Here is a 20108-nt window from a genome sequence, read left to right as displayed (position 1 = left end):
TTTTTTAATTTTAGAATGCCGTCTTTTCACAAATGGCCTGTACACTTTCGGCTACTCGTAACAATCTTCCATACCTCTGTTCAGAGTGCCTACCTGGTCTCTCTGCTTCTCCTGTGTCCCCTAAGTTTTCCACTTAGCAGCCAGAGTCATCCTTTGAAAGATCTCAGTCCACCCACATCAGGCCTCTGCTCACCACCATCCGAAGCCATCATGTCACACTTGGAGTAAGAGCCACATCCTTGCAGAGGCCCTACAAGACCTCAGCTCTTGAATTCTACATCCTCCCCACTCCCCTCCTTCACTGGGCCCAGCCATACTGGCCTCTTGGCAGGGCCCTGAGCATGGGGAAAAAAAAAAACAAAAAAAACCCTCCAGCCATTGTGCTGACCAGGCCCTCTGCCTAAGACACTCTTTCCCCATATATCCCCCTGGCTCACTCCCTCACAGGCATGAGATCTTCCCTGACTTTCTGTTTAAAATTTTGACACCTCATCACCAGTGCTCCCTTCCCAGTAAAGCACTTCTGTGCTTTATTCTCCATGACCTTATCGAACCCATATATTTCATTGATTCATGACCCTCTCCCCACACACAGTGAATCCAGGCTCCATGAAGTCAGGAGCTTTCTGTCTGTGTAGGTCACAGACAGGATACAGCTTTAAACCCAGGGCCTAGAAGGGTGCCTGGCATACAGAGTTGGTGCTAATTTTGAACTAGTGGACTTGACTGCCTCTTCGTTTGCTTTCCTCTGATGTCAGTTTCACTTAAATCATGTCTGCTGGACAGCCTTAATTCTCTCCACTCTTCATATTCTATCACAATAAAAATGCCCTTCTGTGGAAAGTGAACCCCTCGTTGTCTGTTCTTCAGAAATGACTTAGAGGGAGTTCTTGTTGTGGCGTTGCCATGAGCTGTGGTGTAGGTTGCAGACGCAGCTCAGATCTGGCATTGCTGTGGCTGTGGTGCAGGCTGACAGCTGCAGCTCTGATTCAACCCCTAGCCTGGGAACTTCAATTTGCTGTGGGTGTAGCCCCCTCCAAAAAAAAGATTTTGAAATCTTTATGTTATCTCTAAGAAGTTGTATGTGAATGAACATCATGTTACAGGAATCAGTAGTATCTTTTTAATTTTTTTTTGGCCTTGAGCACTCAGCATGTGAAAGTTTCCAGGCCAGGGATCAAACCCCAGCCAGAGCAGTGACAATGCCAAATCCTTAGCCTGCTGCACCACAGGGGTACTCTGCATCTTTTAATTAATTTTTATTTTCAGATTTAAAGGAAGCAAGAAAGATGACATTCTGGGAGTTTCATATAATAGGTTGATTAGAATCGATGCAAACAGTGGAATTCCAATTACAACGTGGAGATTCACGAATATGAAACAGTGGAATGTAAACTGGGAAATCCGGCAGGTAAAGGGAAAGTTTGGGGTATATTCAGTGTTGAGCCTATAAATGTGTGTCCCCTCAGAACTGCAGGTTGTTCTGATTTTAAAAAGGTGTCCTTCTACTTAGAGCTCAGAAACCCAGGCATATGGGAAAGGTCTTAAAATAATCACATGCAGTTCTGGGCAGTTTTCTAACAAGCACAAGCCAAATGCTTCTGAATTAACACCAGTTGGCTTAGTTTCCCTACAGACAGACTTTAAAATTGCTGAACCAGTTTGATTAATTTCCTTCAACTCAGCATAGGATTATATAAGATTTAGGCCAATAATTATTTAGCAGAAATCATCCGAGATATAAATAGCATACAAAATAAATCTAAAACAGATTTCATCTGACTGGCTGCCAAGAGGTGTCAGTGGTGAAGACCCAGAAGCTCAACTGCTCATCTGCACAGCATTCCAGTCCCAAAGACGAAAGTACCAGAGTAGCTAGTGAGGTTCACAGGGGTGATGGAGGAAAGTTTAGCTTCTGAGTTTAGGAGCCCCCAGCCTCTCATCCCCATCAGCTCCATCCTAGGAACCAAGTCAAGCCAAGCCTCTGTCATGGGAGGTGCTAGATCAAGTCAAAGGCTCCCAAGTGTCCTGATGATTTAAAACATTCTGCTGTTGCTATTATAGGACCTCTTACCACAATCCATTGGCATTCTCATTTTACCAGTAGAAAGCCATCAACATAGAGGGCACATAAGAGACTCACATATTTTTCTTGAAGAACCACGGATTCCTCTCAGCAGAGCTGTTGACCATCTGGTCTCATTTGCAGAAGGAAGGTCTGAGATCAGATGGCCCCTAAAGCAGTGGCTTGAAAACCTTGGTGCCTCCTCAAGGCCACATAAATCTGACTCTGGAGCCACCGAAATCAGTGATTCTTTTTTTTTTTTTTTTTTTTTTTGCTTTTTAGTGCCATATCTGTGGCATATGGAGGTTCCCAGGCTAGGGGTTTAATCAGAACTCAGCTGCTGGCCTACACCACAGCCACAGCTACGCCAGATCCAAGCCTCGTCTGTGACCTACACCACAGCTCACAGCAATGCTGGATCCTTAACCCACTGAGGGAGGCCAGGGATCGAACCCACAACCTCATTGTTCCTAGTCAGATTCGTTTCTGCTGAGCCACGATGGGAACTCCTCTTTTTTCTTTTAATTTTTATATTATAGTTGATTGACATTGTTCTGTCAATTTCTGCTATACAGCAAAGTGACCCAGTCGTATGTAATACACACTCTTTCTCTCATATCATCTTCCATCATGTTATATCACAAGTGATTGGATATGGTTCCCTGTGCAATACAGGAGGACCTCATTGCTTATCCATTCTAAATTGTAATAGTTTAAGGGGTTCCTGTTGTGGCTAAGAATTTCCATATCCCCCAACTGCGGCACTAAAAAGCAAAAAAAAAAAAGAAAGAAAGAAAGAAGGAAAGAAGGAAAGGAAGGAAGGAAAGAAGGAAAGAAAAGGAAAGAAAGAAAGAAAGAAAGAAAGAAGGAAGGAAGGAAGAAAGAAAGAAAGAAGGAAGGAAGGAAGGAAGGAAGGAAGGAAGGAAGGAAGGAAGGAAGAAAGAAATCGTTTGCATCTGTTAACCCCAAACTCCCAGTCCATCCCACTCCCTCATCCTCCCCCTTGGCAACCACAAATTGAGATCAGTGATTCTTAAAGGTCCCCAGCTGATCACAGTGGGCAGCCAAGGGGGGAGAGCAAGTGCCACTTCAGTTCTTTCTAGTGCTTTCTTGAGTTTATGACCTCCACCTAGGAAGGAGTGAGGGCCATGGCTGCAGGAAGATTCACATGAGCCTTTTCTTCTCCATTAAAAAATCCGCAAAGCCCTCCGCCCCTCAACACAAGGAGTGCTGACAGTTTTTTCGTCTAAGCCAGAGACAGACAGGACATAAAAAGGCATAGTGGGCATTGGGATGTTTTGCCAGGTGTGCAGCAAAGCCAACACCACAAGGGGGCGCAGAGGGTTAGAAGGCTTTGATGGAAGGGTGGATTTTGGGGGGGTTGGGAGGAAATATGTCTATCAATCAGCAGCACTACAGCAGCCCTTACTGGGCTCTGGGACCGCCTCCAGCCTTTTCTCTTCCGTCCTTGTCAGCGTAAACGACCCTGTGCCTACCCCTCGCAGGTGGCCATCGAGTTTGACCAGAACGTCTCCATCGCGTTCACCTGCCTGAGCGCGGATTGCAAAATTGTGCACGAGTACATCGGGGGCTACATTTTCCTGTCCACACGCTCCAAGGACCAGAATGAGTCGCTCGACGAGGACCTGTTCCACAAGCTGACCGGTGGTCAGGAGTGAGCAAGGCAGGCCTGCTGGGCCTACACAGAGGGCGGGCCTCGCTGGGCGCTGGGTCCACGGCCCATCCCGTGTATCCATGCCAGACTGGGAGCAGTCATCGTCACCGAACCCCGAGACCCTTGCCTCATTTCAAACACCCTGCCCAGCATATCCCTGTCCTCGTTTTGCCCGGTGCTACCAGGGCTAGAGGGGAACTCAGCTAATAAGCTCTTCTGTCAGTGGGATGGGGGAGGTCGGGGACACTGCTCTAAAGCCCAGCCTGTAGCTACATTTCTGTGACCTGCAGGCCCTGCAGGTGTATGACTAGAGGTTGTCCTTGTGCTGATCTGCTTTGTTGCTAAATCAGAGCAAAGACGAAGGTTCAAGGTACATGTAGCAGAGAGAAATCTTTTTTTATTTTATTGGAATATAGTTGACGTATAAAGTTGTGTTGATTTCAGGCATACGGCAAAGTGAATCAGTTATACATATTCATGTATTCAGTCCTTCTCAGATTCTTTTCCCATAAGGTTATTACACAATATTGAATAAGTTTCCCTGTGCTATCATGTTCAGCAGGGACAAATCTTATTCCATACACTCAGGTATGAAAAGAAATAGCTTTCCTTAACAGAAATAGCTTGTAACTCCTGCTGTGTGAAAATGGCAAAGGGAATCCACATATACACTCCTGTCCTAGAGGTCAAGGTCTGGGGGGGGTAAAGGCCTGGGGAAAGGTGGGGTTACCTGGTACCAGATGGCAACAAGGGGCCAGGGTAATGGCCCTCAGTGTCATCAGTCCAGAGTGGCATCTGCTGAGGTGACTGTTGACCCATCTGGTCTTGGATATCGATGCTCTTAGGCTACTGCCCCATCCACAAGCCCATCGCATTCCTGGGGCTCTCTCAGCCACCTGTAGGTCCTTCTGGAAGAAATAGTGACACCAGGATTTAGGAAAACCCATCCCTCAGACCCATTCCATGTCTAAACTACTTCTACTCTGAGTTAGGGCTCAGGAAGACAGGCCTAGTTCTCCCCATAAAAGCCACCTCCTGGGAGTTCCCGTTGTAGCGCAGAGGCACCAAATCCAACTATCCATGAGGATTTGGGTTCGATCCCTGGCCCTGCTCAGTGGGTTAAGGATCCTACATTGCTGTGGCTGTCATGTAGGCTAACAGCTGTAGCTCCACTTCGACCTCTAGCTAGGGAATTTTCATGTGCTGCAGGTGCCACTCAAAAGGCAAGAAGAAAAAAAAAAAAAAATCCACCTCCCAGCCTGAGGCACTCAGCGAGCTCTCCATCACAACCAGTCAGGGAGAAGAGCAGGACGCAGGGCAGACCTGTCACCAAAGACGACCAAGTTCAAGGGCTGTCAGCTTCCCCAGTGGCTTCAGTCTACCCAGCCACTGGCCAGTCTGTGGGGTAGAGAAGCCTTGCTCTTATCACTCCTCAGTGTTCTTTCACCTCAAGGCCTTTGGCTTTAGTGAATCAAAAGCTGATAATAGACTTTTCTTTCCCTCTGCTTTTTGCTCTGTTCTGTCTGCCTTGAGACATGAACATGGGCCAGTTAACAGCTGCCTCAACTGTCCTTTTCTGTTTCAGTTTGTCAATGCTGAGAAGAGTGAGTTTTCAGAGGATAAAATGTTGTACTGGGGGTAGCCATAAATATCAGGTATATTTTAGTATGTTCTTGTAAATATTCTCCTGTCACACAAAGGTGGTAGGTTGTAAAGGTAAGGCAGAAACTGTTTCCAGGAGGTCCCGTCGTGGGGCAGTGGAAACAAATCTGAGCAGTATCCATGAGGACACGAGTTCGATCCCTGGCCTCGCTCAGTGGGTTAAGGATCCATTATTGCCATGAGCTGTGGCTCATGTTTCACAGGCATGGCTCTGATCTGGCATTGCTGTGGCTGTGGTGTAGATCAGCAGCTGTAGCTTCAGTTCAACTCCTTGCCTGGGACCGTCCATATGCCCTGCACTAAAAAAGAAAAAAAAAAAAAAAAAGCCAAAAAACAAAACAAACAAAAAACCTGTTTCCACTTTGAAATTCCTTTAGGTTGCAAACCTCAGGGCATCTGGCTGGAGCTCAGATGCCCGAAAAAAATAGCTGTTGTTTTATCTTCCAGCAAAGCCGTTTGAGAAGAGAGATGTCCACAGTTCTGGGGGCCATCTCGAGACAGCCTTGCCCTAAGCCCTGAGCCAGAAGCTGTCACTGGAAATTCCTCTTTCAGCCTTTCCTTAGAGGTGAATGTTAATGAAGAATCTCCAGGCAACACCTGAGCTTCTGAGGCCTAGCTTACAGCCCAGATGTGGCTTAGGCACTTGGAAAATCTGGTCCATGAAATAGAGAACTTAGTTTGAAACATTTGTGCAGAAATCAGTGCCAACTGTACTATGTTAAACTTGGTGATCATTTTTCCACAGTCCTGGGCTCCATTGTTCTAAACCTTGATGGGCCCTATATTAGAATAATGCTCCTTGGAGTTCCCGCTGTGGTGCAGCAGGTTAAGGATCCAGTGTTGTCTCTGCCGTGGCTCGGGTTGCTGCTGAGGCTTGGATTTGATCCCTGGCCCAGGAACTTCCATACGCCGTGGGTGCGGCCGAAAATAATAAAATTAAAATAAAATAAAATAAAGCTCCTTGATGTAACATTTTACCTGTTGCTGCCACATTCAGCTCTGCCTAACTTACCACAGCTAGACTTTGGGTTCAACCTGCCTCCTTAGCTTTTCCTGGTTGTCAGACATTTCCATGAAAACACTCAGGAGATTTGTCTGGTTTTAACCAAACTTTCAGGGGAGTATTTCTTCCACAACTACTCAACCACATCCCAGAGGAATAAACAAGTATGGCAAGAAAACCTGAAATGCTGCTATTCCAAAGAGTAACTTGAGAACTTTTTTTTTTTTTTTTTACATTGGATACAAAGGTCGCCTGACTTCCTGTGATTAAAATTGGAAATTATTGTGCATGTTTTAATCCTGTTTGCTTCCTTATCTACACTACCTGGGGAAATCTGCATTTTTTAGTTGTTTTATATGACTCTTAATTAAAAGGTTTATATGGATTTGAATATGGTCTGGTTGTGTCCTCTCCAGCCTGTTGCCTTTAAAAAAGTGAATACTGGAGTTCCCGTCGTGGCACAGTGGTTAACGAATCCGACTAGGAACCATGAGGTTGCGGGTTCGGTTCCTGCCCTTGCTCAGTGGGTTAAGGATCCGGCGTTGCCGTGAGCTGTGGTGTAGGCTGCAGATGCGGCTCGGATCCTGCGTTGCTGTGGCTCTGGCGTAGGCTGGTGGCTACAGCTCCGATTCAACCCCTAGCCTGGGAACCTCCCGAGGCCGAGGGTGTGGCTCTAAAAAAACAAATAAATAAATAAAGATGTGTCCTGGAGTTCCCATCAGGGCTTGGGGGTTAAGGACACACATTGTCTCCCTAGAAATGGGGGTTTGATCCCTGGCCTCACTCAGTAGGTTAAAAATCTGGCATGGTGGCAAGCTGCAGCATGGGTCATAGATGCAGCTCAGATCCAGTTTTACTGGGCTGTGGTGTAGGCCTCAGCTGCAGCTCTGATTTGACCTGTAGCCTAGGAACTTCCATATGTTGCAGGTGCAGCCTTAAAGAAAAAACGATGTGCCTAGCTACCCCTTTTTTCTCAATATCAAGTGTCAGGTTAATCCTTGATTTAAACACACTTTCTACCTGGTTAAGAATGAAACTATCACACCTATTTACCAGAACTTTAGATTTGGAACTAAGTCAATCTTTTTTTTTTTTTTGGTCTTTTTTAGGTCTGCACCTGTGGTATATGACAGTTCCCAGGCTAAGGGTCAAATTGGAGCTGCAGCTGCTGTCCCTACAGCCACAGCAATGCCAGATCTAAGCCACGTCTATGACCTACACCACAGCTCATGGCAATGCCAAATACTTATCAAGAAATGTGTAGGGCTTAATCTCTAGAATATATAAGCAACTTATACAACTCAACAGCAAAAAAACCAATCAATCAATGGAAAAATGGGCAAAAGACCCGAATAGACATTTCTCCAAAGAAGATATACAGATGGCCAACAAACACATGAAAAAATGCTCAACATCGCTGATTATAAGAGAAATGCAAATCAAAACTACCATGAGATATCACCTCACACCAGTCAGAATGCCATCATTAATAAATCCACAAATAACAAGTGCTGGAGGGGCTGTGGAGAAAAGGGAACCCTCCTGCACTGCTGGTGGGAATGTAAACTGGTACAGCCACTATGGAGAACAGTTTGGAGATACCTTAGAAATCTATACATAGAACTTCCATATGACCCCGCAATCCCACTCTTGGGCATCTATCCGGACAAAGCCCTACTTAAAAGAGACACATGCACCCGCATGTTCATTGCAGCACTATTCACAATAGCCAGGACATGGAAACAATGCAAATGTCCATTGACAGATGATTGGATTCGGAAGAGGTGGTATATATACACAATGGAATACTACTCAGCCATAAAAAAGGATGACATAATGCCATTTGCAGCAACATGGATGGAACTAGAGAATCTCATCCTGAGTGAAATGAGCCAGAAAGACAAAGACAAATACCATATGATATCACTTATAACTGGAATCTAATATCCAGCACAAATGAACATCTCCTCAGAAAAGAAAATCATGGACTTGGACATGAGACTTGTGGTTGCCTGATGGGAGGGGGAGGGAGTGGGAGGGATCGGGAGCTTGGGCTTATCAGACACAACCTAGACTAGATTTACAAGGAGATCCTGCTGAATAGCGTTGAGAACTATGTCTAGATACTCATGTCGCAACAGAAGAAAGGGTGGGGGAAAAAACTGTAACTGCAATGTATACATGTAAGGATAACCTGACCCCCTTGCTGTACAGTGGGAAAATAAAAAAAAAAAAAAAAAAAAAAAAAAAAAGGTGTAGAATCGTTAGGAATTATAAAACTTTTCCAAAGTCATAAAATAAAAGAGTTAATGGACCCATGTTTTATTCAAAAGGAGTGTGTTTTTTAGTTTACAGATATTTGATTACATGTTTTTACATTGATTTCTAATTTAACTTCATTTTGGTCAGCATGCAAACTTTGTATAATTTTAATCCTTACAAATTCATTGATCCTTAAATTACTGTTCCTCTAAAAAATCATTTGACATAATTCCAAGTCCATTCATATTAAAATTATTCAGTAAAATAAGAATGTATGGGGAAAAAGTACCAAATCCTTAACCCACTGAGCGAGGCCAGGGATCAGACCTGTATTCTCATGAATACTAGAGTCGCTTCCCTGAGCCACGACGAGAACTCTGGAACTAAATAAATCTTAGTTCTACTTAAATGCCCATCTGCCAGTTATGGGATCCTCATAGTCTCACTGCGTTTCATGTAAGTCATCAGTAAAATGGGGGTAATGCTTCCCTTATAAAATACTAAGAATTTTAATTAATAATAATCTAGGGAGTTCCCATGTGGCACAGCAAATTAAGGATCCAGTGTTGTCACTGCAGCAGCCCAGGTCATTGCTGCAGTGCAGGTTCCATCCCTGGGCCTGGGGACTTCAACACACCAGGGTGCAGCCAAAAAAAAAAAAAAAGCATGACCCTAAAGCACCAACACAGTGTCTGACATACAGTAAATACTAAATAAGTGGTAATTCTTTCAGTTCTCCTTAACAATGCAGCCCTCTCTGAGTTTTCTTCTTAGTGTCATGATGATGAGAATTTTCCTTGCATCCAGAGTATAAATCTCATTTGGTTAAACTATTATTAATACATTAATAAATGTTAACATAGTTAACAAATAGAATTTTGCAAAGTGGATTCTGGGGGCCCACGGCATGCAGCAGCTTGATAGGGGATCTCAGTTGCCAGACCAGGAATTGAACCCCGGGCCGCAGCAGTGAAAGCGCCAATGCCCAAACACAAGACCACTAGGAAACTCCACAAAGTGTATTTTTTAGGTTGGCCTTCCTCATATTAGGTTTGGGGATTTCACATATGTTTGAATCACAATATTGTTTATGTATTTTGGAACATTCACTGTGTCAAAGTCTGGGGTTGCTGGGGAATTTCCCCTCAAGGTTAGAGCCATGGCTTCTTGAATTCTGGACATTAAAAATGTGTTGACCCTGCACTGCTTTCTCCTCAGCACAAGGGGACGGCATTGCAAAGGAAACTTGAGCAAGGCTTTTCTGTAGCTCCCTGAAATGTTAATCTGATTGGAGCCTGAGTTGAAACAGTTGCAAAAGAGTTTCCTTATTGCAGTTTCAGTGTTTAGAGGTGTGTTTATAAAACAATGGCTGTATAAAAAGAAGGTAGTGTTCCTTCAGTAAATGGTATGAGTCAGCACAGCTGATTCCCGCACCCCCTCCATGTGTTTACGCAAATGCTCTTCCTGACCACCCCAAATAAAACAGCAGCGCCCCCCCTCCTGCTCTACCATTTATTAAGTCTAACATATTAGATTATTTATTATATTAATGGTTTACTTGGTTCCCCCCTCCCCATTCCCCACTAGAATGTAAGCTCTATGGGGCATTGCTTGTTTTGTTCAATAATGCAGCCCAAGTGCCTAGAACTGTGTCTGGCACAAAGTAGATGCCCGGTAAATGTTTGTTGACTGATTGATTGCATGGCAGTGGTGCCCTGGGTGGTGATGGATGCACTGCTGATGTTGATGGCGGCAGGGGTGGTGTTATTTGTAATGATGATGGCGAGGGTGGTCACAGGCAGAGGTCCTGGGAGTAATGCAGTGGCAGGGCTAGAGGTGCAGTGGTCATGGTGGTGGCAGCGGTTAAGGTGGGGTCCACTGCAGGCGAGGGAAGCAGGTGACAGTGGTTGAGATGGTGAGGACTGTCGTGATGTTTACTATTAATAGTAATAGTGATACCACTATTACTGTTGTGACGGTTGGGCAGGATCCCCTGAGAAATTGGAATCTAAGCCTGAGGCTGGATGAACGAATTCTAACAGCCCCAACACCTGAAAGAGGGCTTGTCAACAAAAAGCACAAGCCCTCAGTTTCGAGGCTGAGGAAGTGAGACTTGTGCTCACACGTGCACATAGAATTCTATCTTCCCAGCCCCAGGAAAGAGTGCTGTGCAAGGGAGTGGCAGAGAACCTGGAGAGGCACATGCAGTTGTCACGTACCCAGCTCATCACTCAGGATATAAGGGTCTAAAGAAAGATTTCTGACACCATATTTCAGGCTCTAAGGAGAAGAAGATAATGTTGAAAAGTATGGCTAGGCCCAAGAAGAAGCTTGCAGACAGGTCTGCAAGAGGATCAAGGAAGAACTGTTAAAATAAAAATAATTTTTTTTTTAAAAAGGAAGAACTATTTACCCCAGATCTAAATCTACAAAATCATAAATCAGGACTGTTAAGTGAAATACATCTACCCTGTATTAACATATACACTCTCAAAAAGACCCCGAGACCAGGTTAGACTCCCAGAACTCCACACCAGAGCAAGGAGAAGCCCCCAGCTGCCCCTTCTTCCTCACCCAGTCTCAGAGAGGCTTTTCACACATGACTCTGGACCCCCTAATTCTCACACCTGAGCTCGATCCATACCCTGCACCAAAGCTGCGCCTTGGGGCCCCTGCTACCCTGGGCTGTGCACAGGGGCAGTGCAGTGCATGCTGGGAAGACATGCCCAGCAAGCAAGCTTGGGGAGTCTGAGCTGGGAATTTCAGTCCAGATGTGGAAAGTGTGTGTTGAAAGAAGAGGGCAAGGTCTGCCAGATGCTCTCCCCTCCTGCTCAGGGAGGGCCAGGGTGAAGGAGAGCCAGCGGGGAGCCTCCAAAGCCCAAGGCCTGGTCGCTGACCCTCTTCTTCTGGATGCAGGGACCCCTGGGGCCCTTGTTCTCTTTGGCTCTAGTCAAAGAAAGTCTGAATGTGAAGTCACAGAGGGCTTGGGGAATGCAGGAGAAAGGACCAATTGCACAGCCTGGGACGTATTTGAGTAGAAGACATCCCGGTACTGGTTTGGGACAATGTGTCCAGGTGGGGCAGAGGGAAGCAAGGCTGAGGCATCAGTGCCCAACATGCCATATCCACCCAGATTAATCTTAGAGTTTGGTTGACCAGGGCCTAAAATTCCCATGTTGAGCCTTCAACCACTCAGTCTCTCCAGAGACTAATTCAGGTTGAGTTATGTTTCACCTCCCCCTACCACTGCCCCCCTCCCCAAAAAAATCATAAGGAGAATAATATGCAAAGCCCTAAAATCTTATACAAAATCTTGTACAATTGGAAGCAGTGGGGGAGACACAAAGGAGAGGAGTTGGGAGGGGAACATTGCAGGACTGAGCCAAGCCCAGGCAGGTGGAAGTTGCAGCTGTTGGGACTTTTCCCACAAATGACACTGCAAGACTCTGAGGATCAATAAATAGTAATTTTTACTTGAGAACTTCTGCTATAACAACCACTGGAGGGTGCTTGCTGAGCATTTAATCTCAGAGGATGACTTCATCTGAGCCAGCTTGCCAAGTCTTACCATGAGCCTTCAAATATTGGAACAATGGCAATGAGCCAACCAGGGAGGACTCATGACCGGCCAGCTCACTAGAAATACCTGGGGCTTGTGATCTGGCCAGTGGGGTGATTAATACAACATTGATGGCGTCTAAGAAATGCTGCAGGATTTCTTACAACCACAGACACAAAGCCATGCTTCTGCTTATGGCTGGCAGAGTGGTTTCAAGACATCTATCCTAAGTCAGACAACGTCAGAAGATACCCCTTCTCCACACTTCTGACTTCTCTCCAACTCAGACAGAGTTATGGGGGGTGCAGACTAGGTGGGGCTGGGGCTGGGGGCTGTTGCTCAAGATGCAGCTTATGGGATTAATTTTTGGCAGGAAGATCACAGTGTTGATCTTCAGACAATGAAACTCTGGAGAACAGGTCTCAGGAGACATCACTGCTCCCCCTGCTGGCAGAGACAAGACTCCGTTACATGGGATGAAAGGACTCAAAGGGTGCAGGATTAATGGAGAACCAAAGTTGGCTCTACAACTGGGCAGGAGAGGTGTGGGGCTTGTGCCTGACCCCTGGCACCCACCCTAACCCCACCCTTCTTTGCAGCTCCAGATACTGTTTGTGGCGGAAGCCACACACTGGGCATTTTATTCCACCATGCATGGGGCTGGAAGAAGGCTGACCTGCTCATCACTCTGCGGGACCCACAGGCACAGTGGCCCGGGCCCAGGCCCTGAGCCTAGCTCCAACCCCCCAGTCCGGGGGAGGCTGGCACAACCCTTTCCTCTGACGTATGTGGTTCAGCCGGGTTTGGAATTTGGGGTGTTAATATTACCAGGGGTCGGCTCTCTCCTTTCTCAGGTAGCTAGCTGCAGTCCAGCCAGGGCTGAGCTGAAGCTGAGGGTGAAGTCTTCCTGGAGGAGGGAGTCACAGGATGCCGCTGACCGGCCTGACAGAAGATGAACTGTGTAAAATCACCCTGTGTCCAGAGTTATCCTTATGTCTCAGGGCTGCAGCATGGGTTGCTCTGTCCTTGTCTCACTCGAGGCCCTGGTCACTGCAGGGCCCTCTGCCCCCCCACCCCCCAACACATGACAGTCTCTTCCCTGGACCCTGTGGTTGCCCTTCACCCCAAGGGAGGGATTCCTGTGTCTCCTTGTTCTCACTGAGGTGACAGTGTAGCCAACAGACATCCCCATTGTTCATCCACAGACACTGGCTGCTCCTCAGGCTGGGCAAGGGCCCATAAGTGGGAGACAGTGGGGTGGGGGGAGATTACCTTGGTCTAAACTGAAGGCAGAAGGAGGACGTGAACAATGAGGCCCAAGTGGGCAGAGGAGCAGGGTGCGTGTTGGTGAAGTTGGAGTGAGCATGATGAGGTGTGCTGGGCAGTGTTGGGGAGCAAAAGTGGGGGCCTGGATGCTGCCCCCATCTTACCTCACTGCATCCTCAAAGCGTCCCAGGGAATGGGTTGCATGGCCCCCATCTCAGCTGAGGAAAGGACAGAGGCCTTGAGATGAGGGGGGCCATGCCAGGGCAGAGCTTGGCCATCTTTCTAGGCCCACAGGGAGGTGGTATAGCTGGAGGCCAGCACTCTGGAGGGTGGTGCAGGGGCCGCAGAGGCTGGAACTCCACAGGCCATGGGGCTCCCTGGCCTGGTGCCCACCTTGAGGTCAGTGGCTCTGCCCCCTCCTCAGATCTCAGGCTGCAGTCTGTGTCCTGCTGACAGATGAGTGTATACGTGACTGAAGAAGGGCCTCTGGGCTCCTTTCCAGCTTCAGGAGGCCAGGTTCTTGGCTGAGGTGCCTGCTGGACATGCCCTCCGAAGCAGTGCTCCATCCTGGCACCTCATCTTGGATCAAATTTCCCTCTGACCCCAGAGGTCTGTGTGTTCACTGCTTTGTGTCCCTGAAGTTGTCTTGCTCGAGGCACCTGCCAGGCAGACAGCTGTGAGAGAAATCCAGAATGCAGCAGGGTTTTATTTCAGTTCTTCAGTCCTGGACCATGAAAGAATGCAGCTTCTTCAGGCACAGAGGTCTGAGTTGTTGAAATTTAAGGTTCTTGACTCCGTGTGCTGTCTGAGTCGGAGGGTAGCTGCGAGGAGGGTGTGGGAGGCTCAGCAGCAGCCCCAACCCAGAGGGCTGGTCTCACTCCCAGGACCACTTAGCCCTGAGTACTAGGAGGTTTAAGGCCATCAAGATGACAGTGATGATATCTTTGTGCTGAGAACTTGAGCATCTTTGGAGTTTTAGGTGCTTGTTTAAAAAATTCTATTCGTATAGTACTCCTGGAACATGAAATGCAGACTTCCACCTGAAAGTTAAAAATCTGACCACATACCTATGGAGTATGGAACACTGAAGAGATTTCCAGGCTCACTGCATTAACAGACCTATTTTAGCAGAACCGCAGTCTGCGTTTGCGAAGGGTTTGTTGCATTAAAACCCAGAGAGCTTGAAAAGGAAAGGGAGGGTATTAATTTGGATGGTAAGTTTAAAAATCTGAAAAACCTTAACCAGGTTTGTAAAAAGGGACCAAACGCTGACAGCGAACTGCTAATTTTGTTACCTATGGCCAGGATATGCTTAAGAGAACTAGGAGTTGGAAAAACATTTAATTAATGTTATTAAACTGGGGACTCCTAAAACGTCCCTGTACTGCACTTGTCCACGCCTTGCTCGAAGCCCCTCCCCCGGCCCCGGGCCCGCCCCCAATCTCTGCCCGCCACCAGACGCAGCGTGGTGCGCAGGCGCTGGCTGCCCCTGGACGCTTGAAGGGCTTGAAAACTTGTGTGTCGTCACCGGGAGGGTGAGAGGCCCATGGAGGGAGCGGGTCGCGGCGCCAAGAGGCTTACCTCCTGCGTGTGTGCTGACAAGGAGGCTGCCTTTCAGGAGAGCTTCCCCCTGGGCAGTCACGAAGTGGCGCGCTGGTTCCCGGGCCACACGGACAAGGGTGAGTTCTGGCGGGATGCTGCGGAACCGCACCATTTACCTGGTTCTTTGGGGTGTCGCTCTCAAACTGGGCACGTGGGGGTCGCGGGGACGTGGTGCCTGATTCCCAGCAAGGCCCTCCAGCCGCTGCGTTCCTAAAGCCTCAGTTTCCCCGTATGCTCTGAAAGATATGCTCTCCTGAATGCTATTTTGAGGATGAAGCGAAGGAGGGATAGGATAGCACCTTTGAAGTTGTATTCAGCTTTTTTTTTTTTTTTTTTTTTTTTTTGTCTTTTGTTGTTGTTGCTATTTCTTGGGCCGCTCCCGCGCATATGGAGGTTCCCAGGCTAGGGGTTGAATCGAGCTGTAGCCACCGGCCTACGCCAGAGCCACAGCAACACGGGATCCCAGCCGCGCCTGCGACCTACACCACAGCTCACGGCAACGCCGGATCGTTAACCCACTGAGCAAGGGCAGGGACCGAACCTGCAACCTCATGGTTCCTAGTCGGATTCGTTAACCACTGCGCCACGACGGGAACTCCTGTATTCAGCTTTTTAATCACCCCAACACCTTTGAGACAGGTCGAGTCATTGTAGTCTTCTACTTAAGCCTCTCTGGGAGTTTCTGTTTGTCAAAATTCCGCCGCACGAAGACCTCTAGCAAGGGCCCAGCCCTTCTCAATGTGATGGATGGCCACGCTCCTTCTGCTCTGTTTAGTGCGTGCATTAGTTCGTGATTCCCCTCACCTGCTCTGCTGGGCTCCGTGCTGAGCGCTCCTCATTAGAAGTTCAATACTCCATCTGTGGTCGCCCACTTATGGAAGCAGTGGAAGCAGACAGGCTCTGGCCCCACCCCGTGATGTGCAGCTGCCACTCAGGCCCGGATCTGAGGGGCTCTTCCCTAAGCCACCAGGGTTGAACTTGAAGGAGGCACTGCGCAGTTATCTGCGGTTGGTAGAACTCGGAAACTGGAGGATTTCTGAACAATAGTTGAATTGCTTTTTAGGGCGGAGGCTGGAGAAGGTAGGAGTTGGGGAGCAGCAACTGTGCGAAGAGAAATGAGATGGAATGGACAGAGTATTCAAATGGCTTGCTTCCAAAACTGCTGAGTATGGTCTATCTGCATAGCATTAGAGGCAGCTTTCGGAAAGGACTTTTATGGCTGAAGTTTCTAAACTGACTTAGTAAAGAATTGAAAAGTGAAATAGTTTCACTCATTTGTGCAGAATATATGACTTTTCATTGTACAGAATGAAAAAGGTTTATGAAGGTTCACATGAAACGAAAGCTGGCATCCAACTTGATTCAGAGAGAAGTGAAAGGGCAGTGAGTTAATGATATGTGAACTTTGCAGGCTCATGCCAGAAGATCAGGAGATCTAAGATGTCCTAGTTCTCCCACTGACTCTTTTTTTTTTTTCTTTTGTCTTTTTGTCTTTTTGTTGTTGTTGTTGCTATTTCTTGGGCCGCTCTCACGGCATATGGAGGTTCCCAGGCTAGGGGTCGAATCGGAGCTGTAGCCACCGGCCTATGCCAGAGCCACAGCAACGCGGGATCCGAGCCGCGTCTGCAACCTACACCACAGCTCACGGCAACGCCGGATCGTTAACCCACTGAGCAAGGGGCAGGGACGGAACCCGCAACCTCATGGTTCCTAGTCGGATTCGTTAACCACTGCGCCACGACGGAAACTCCCCACTGACTCTTTTAAGGATCTTCTGCAAGTTAGTAACCACTTAACTTTTTTTTTTTTTTTTTGCCATGCCAGTGGCATAGGTAAGTTTCTGGGCCAAGGATTGAACCCATGCCACAGCAGTGACAACATGGGGTCCTTAACCTACTCAGCCACTGGGGAACTCCAGTAACTTTACCTTTGGCTCTCCATTTCCTTATACTTCTCTGGAAGTAGAGATTGACAGGGTGTTGGGTGGTAGGCCATATCCCCTCAGATACTTTACCTCTGTAAGTTGATTCTATTTTTTAAAATGTTCTATTTTCTATTATTTTAAATGGTGGATCTTAAAGTATTTACTTGTGCAAAATTTCTTAAGGCTTCTGATTTATTAACCTTTCTTAAAATTTTAGGGAAGACACGTCAGGCATTTGCCTAAGGCTTCTGTGCAGAATGGAGCTGGAGGAGCCTTATTTGTGGTAAGTAATTACTTAGATTTCTTCAGAATGGAAAGACTGAGAAATTTGGGTAAATACAACATAATATTCAACACCATTGTCTTTGGTATTTGCTGGCCATTGTAGAGATTTAAATATAGCTAGTGGAGTTCACGTTCATTTCAAAAAGTGTAGTTCCAGCTGAACCTCTCAAGTTTAAATTGGCACCAGGGCAACTCTAGGAAGAAGAATTTAGATTACTCCATCATGACACAACAGAACTGTAACCTGATTTCTAATTACCTTTTGCTTTCTTACGAATCATTCTCTTGGCTCACTGAAGATTCAGAGGCTGAACCTTGGGGAATCCCAAAACGGCACTGGTTAGACATACATGGATTTTAGTATTACAGTGACTGTATCGGCAGCTGGCCTTTGTATTTTTGGTTTCCAGGTTTACCTACAGGTAGATGTCAAGGAATTCCTCAGCTTGGTTGCACAATTCAGAAACGCTAAGAGAATGTATCCCCTTTCTGTGACAAGGTTTTTCAGGAAATAATGTAGTATTTAAAGGCAATTTAGTGGACTTGTATGATGATTCAGAGTTAGTGGTGTAGTTTTAGAACATAAAGTCCTTCTAGGTTGAATCTTAACAAGTTAGTTAGCCCTCCTATTACCAAGTAGATTCCTGCTTTGTATTTTATCAGCTTTGTCTAAAAGCATATCTAAGATCCTTATCTCAAGTTTCCATTTTCTTTACTCTTTTATGTCCTTGTAAAAGCAGAAGTTGGCCAGTTCTGAGAGTTAACATATAAAGAGATTCAGTTCTGTGTTCAACCTTACACACAAAACATTAATTGCTGAAGGTGTTAATCTCAGTGTGATTCATTTGATTTCCTATTGACATGCCATTTCTTGTCAGTGTTTGAAGAAGGCCTGCTGCTTCTGGAGAAGAAACAAAGCTTGCTCTCAGCTAGTTTCTGTTGTGTGAGGAAGAGATGGTGCTTCTGTAGCAGAGAGTAGGTCCCTGAGGTGATAGGTCCCTTTGACAATCTGATACACCCTCTTTTGGGAAAATGCACATATTTTCACACTAGAAAATGTATGTCTAAATTTAGAAGTCTTGGAATAATTGGCAATTTGGTGTAATTAAATTACATTAGAAGCTTCATTCTCTAATCAAGTTGGAGAATGCCTTTTTAGGCTTTTGGTCCGAAAGCTGCTTCTCAATACTTCTCAGAACCTATAAACTGTGATTTTGAAAATCTTTCTCAGTTTTCAAATTCTACTAACATCATACTCCTCAAATATATTTAATAATTGCTTTGGGAATTATTTTTTGATGCAATGATAGTTTGCTGTATATCATATTAGAATTAAAGTGAAGAGATTCAGTGATCAGTGGTAGTAAAGTACAAAGTTATTCACAATTTTGAGAGAATTTTGATAATTTTGGAAAACATTTTCCCCCCTTTGTATGGCATAGAGGTACTCCTGAGAGTAAGCCAGATATTCCATTTGACTTCACACCAGAAAACTGCAAGGTATGAGTTGGTTAACATCATAATTAATTTATAGAATATTTAGTGTCTTCCAGATGTATAACAACAGGTGCTTTTTCTTTGACACAGAGAATAGAGGCAATTGTAAAAGGAAAACAAAAACAAACAAAAAAACTACCCAGAAGGGCATAAAGCAGCAGCTGTATTTCTAGTCATGGATTTAGTCCAAAGACAGAATGCATGACTGCCCATCTCTGCCATGAACAAGGTACTTTATTTTTGCATTAGTTTGAAAGAGGAGAGATCGTGTATGGCAACTTCCTTATGTAGAAATTCCTGTGACAGTCATAAATGTGATACTCTAGGAGTTTGAAGCCCTTTCATCATTTATGTTTCATACCTCAAGTTACATATTTGTTTTAGGGTCCCCTTAATAATGCAGAGAACTGAAAGGGTAGAGCCTTTTATCCTTGCAGGAAATAGTAAAGGCATTATAGAGAAAGGGGTTTTCTTTTTTTCCATCTTTGAGAGAAATGGCAATAACAATAATAAGGTTAAAAGTGCCAAATGTGTGTAATTTCCTGTCAAGATATTTCAAAAATGAATATGCTATTTAAATGCTAGAAGTACAGAGAAAAGGATCTGTTCACAGCTAATGTGAATCTTTTTAATATTTGCATCTTTGGCTACAGGCTTTAACAATCATCTGTATGATACATGGTATTTATACTATATGATTATGGCACCTTGGAATCGGAAACATACAGAAATCTTATGGGTGACTCATTTAAATAAAGTTAGTATATTCACATATATTTTAGGGTTCATTTTTTTCTGATAGTGTTTTCAGCAGTAATCCAAATTTCAGTTTTTTCACATCCTATTTATGTAACTCCATTTGTATGGTACTTTGTAGCAGTGTATTGTTTACAAAAGTGCCATACAGAATTCTATATTATTTGATCCTTATGAGAATCATACAACTGATAAGTCAATGCGATATAATGGAAAATATCTTTTATTTTGAATTAAGAGACCTAATTTTCTTCTGCTTACTTCCATCTGCAATGAAGATTTTGAACTAGATAGACATCTTTCAATTATTATGTAATGACTTCTAAGTGATAGAGCTGAGACTGTTTCCACTTGTATGCATTTTTTTCTGCTTGACACTTGTGGATATTCTGCTATACTTTGTTCTCCTTTTCACTTTCTAAGTTTTATTTGGTCTAACTATTAGATTGGACTATTATTATCTTTCTTGGAGTATAGGATGTCCTCAATTCATCTAATGGAAACGATGCAAATTTTAGCTCATTGATCTGGTTTTAAAAAGAATTTTATTGA

The 20108-nt window shown here is 45.4% G+C and overlaps 1 protein-coding gene across 2 annotated transcripts in view; it reads left to right on the top strand.

Annotated features, from left to right (window-relative positions):
• FERMT1 (fermitin family member 1) overlaps window positions 1-4771 on the top strand; it is a 57363-nt gene extending 52592 nt beyond the window's left edge. The window contains exons 14-15 of one of the 2 annotated variants that reach the window (XM_021077598.1): window positions 1270-1411; window positions 3571-4771. In XM_021077598.1, the coding sequence (XP_020933257.1) occupies window positions 1270-1411; window positions 3571-3744 (316 nt within the window). In that variant the 3' untranslated portion in view covers window positions 3745-4771. The remainder of the gene's footprint in view (window positions 1-1269; window positions 1412-3570) is intronic. The other variant, XM_001927818.5, reaches the window with a different exon arrangement.

This window comes from Sus scrofa, chromosome 17 (genome assembly GCF_000003025.6).
Source record: "Sus scrofa isolate TJ Tabasco breed Duroc chromosome 17, Sscrofa11.1, whole genome shotgun sequence".
Taxonomy (NCBI): domain Eukaryota; kingdom Metazoa; phylum Chordata; class Mammalia; order Artiodactyla; family Suidae; genus Sus; species Sus scrofa.
Note: the sequence above shows the minus strand (reverse complement) of the source record. Positions and strands in the feature narration are given on the sequence as shown.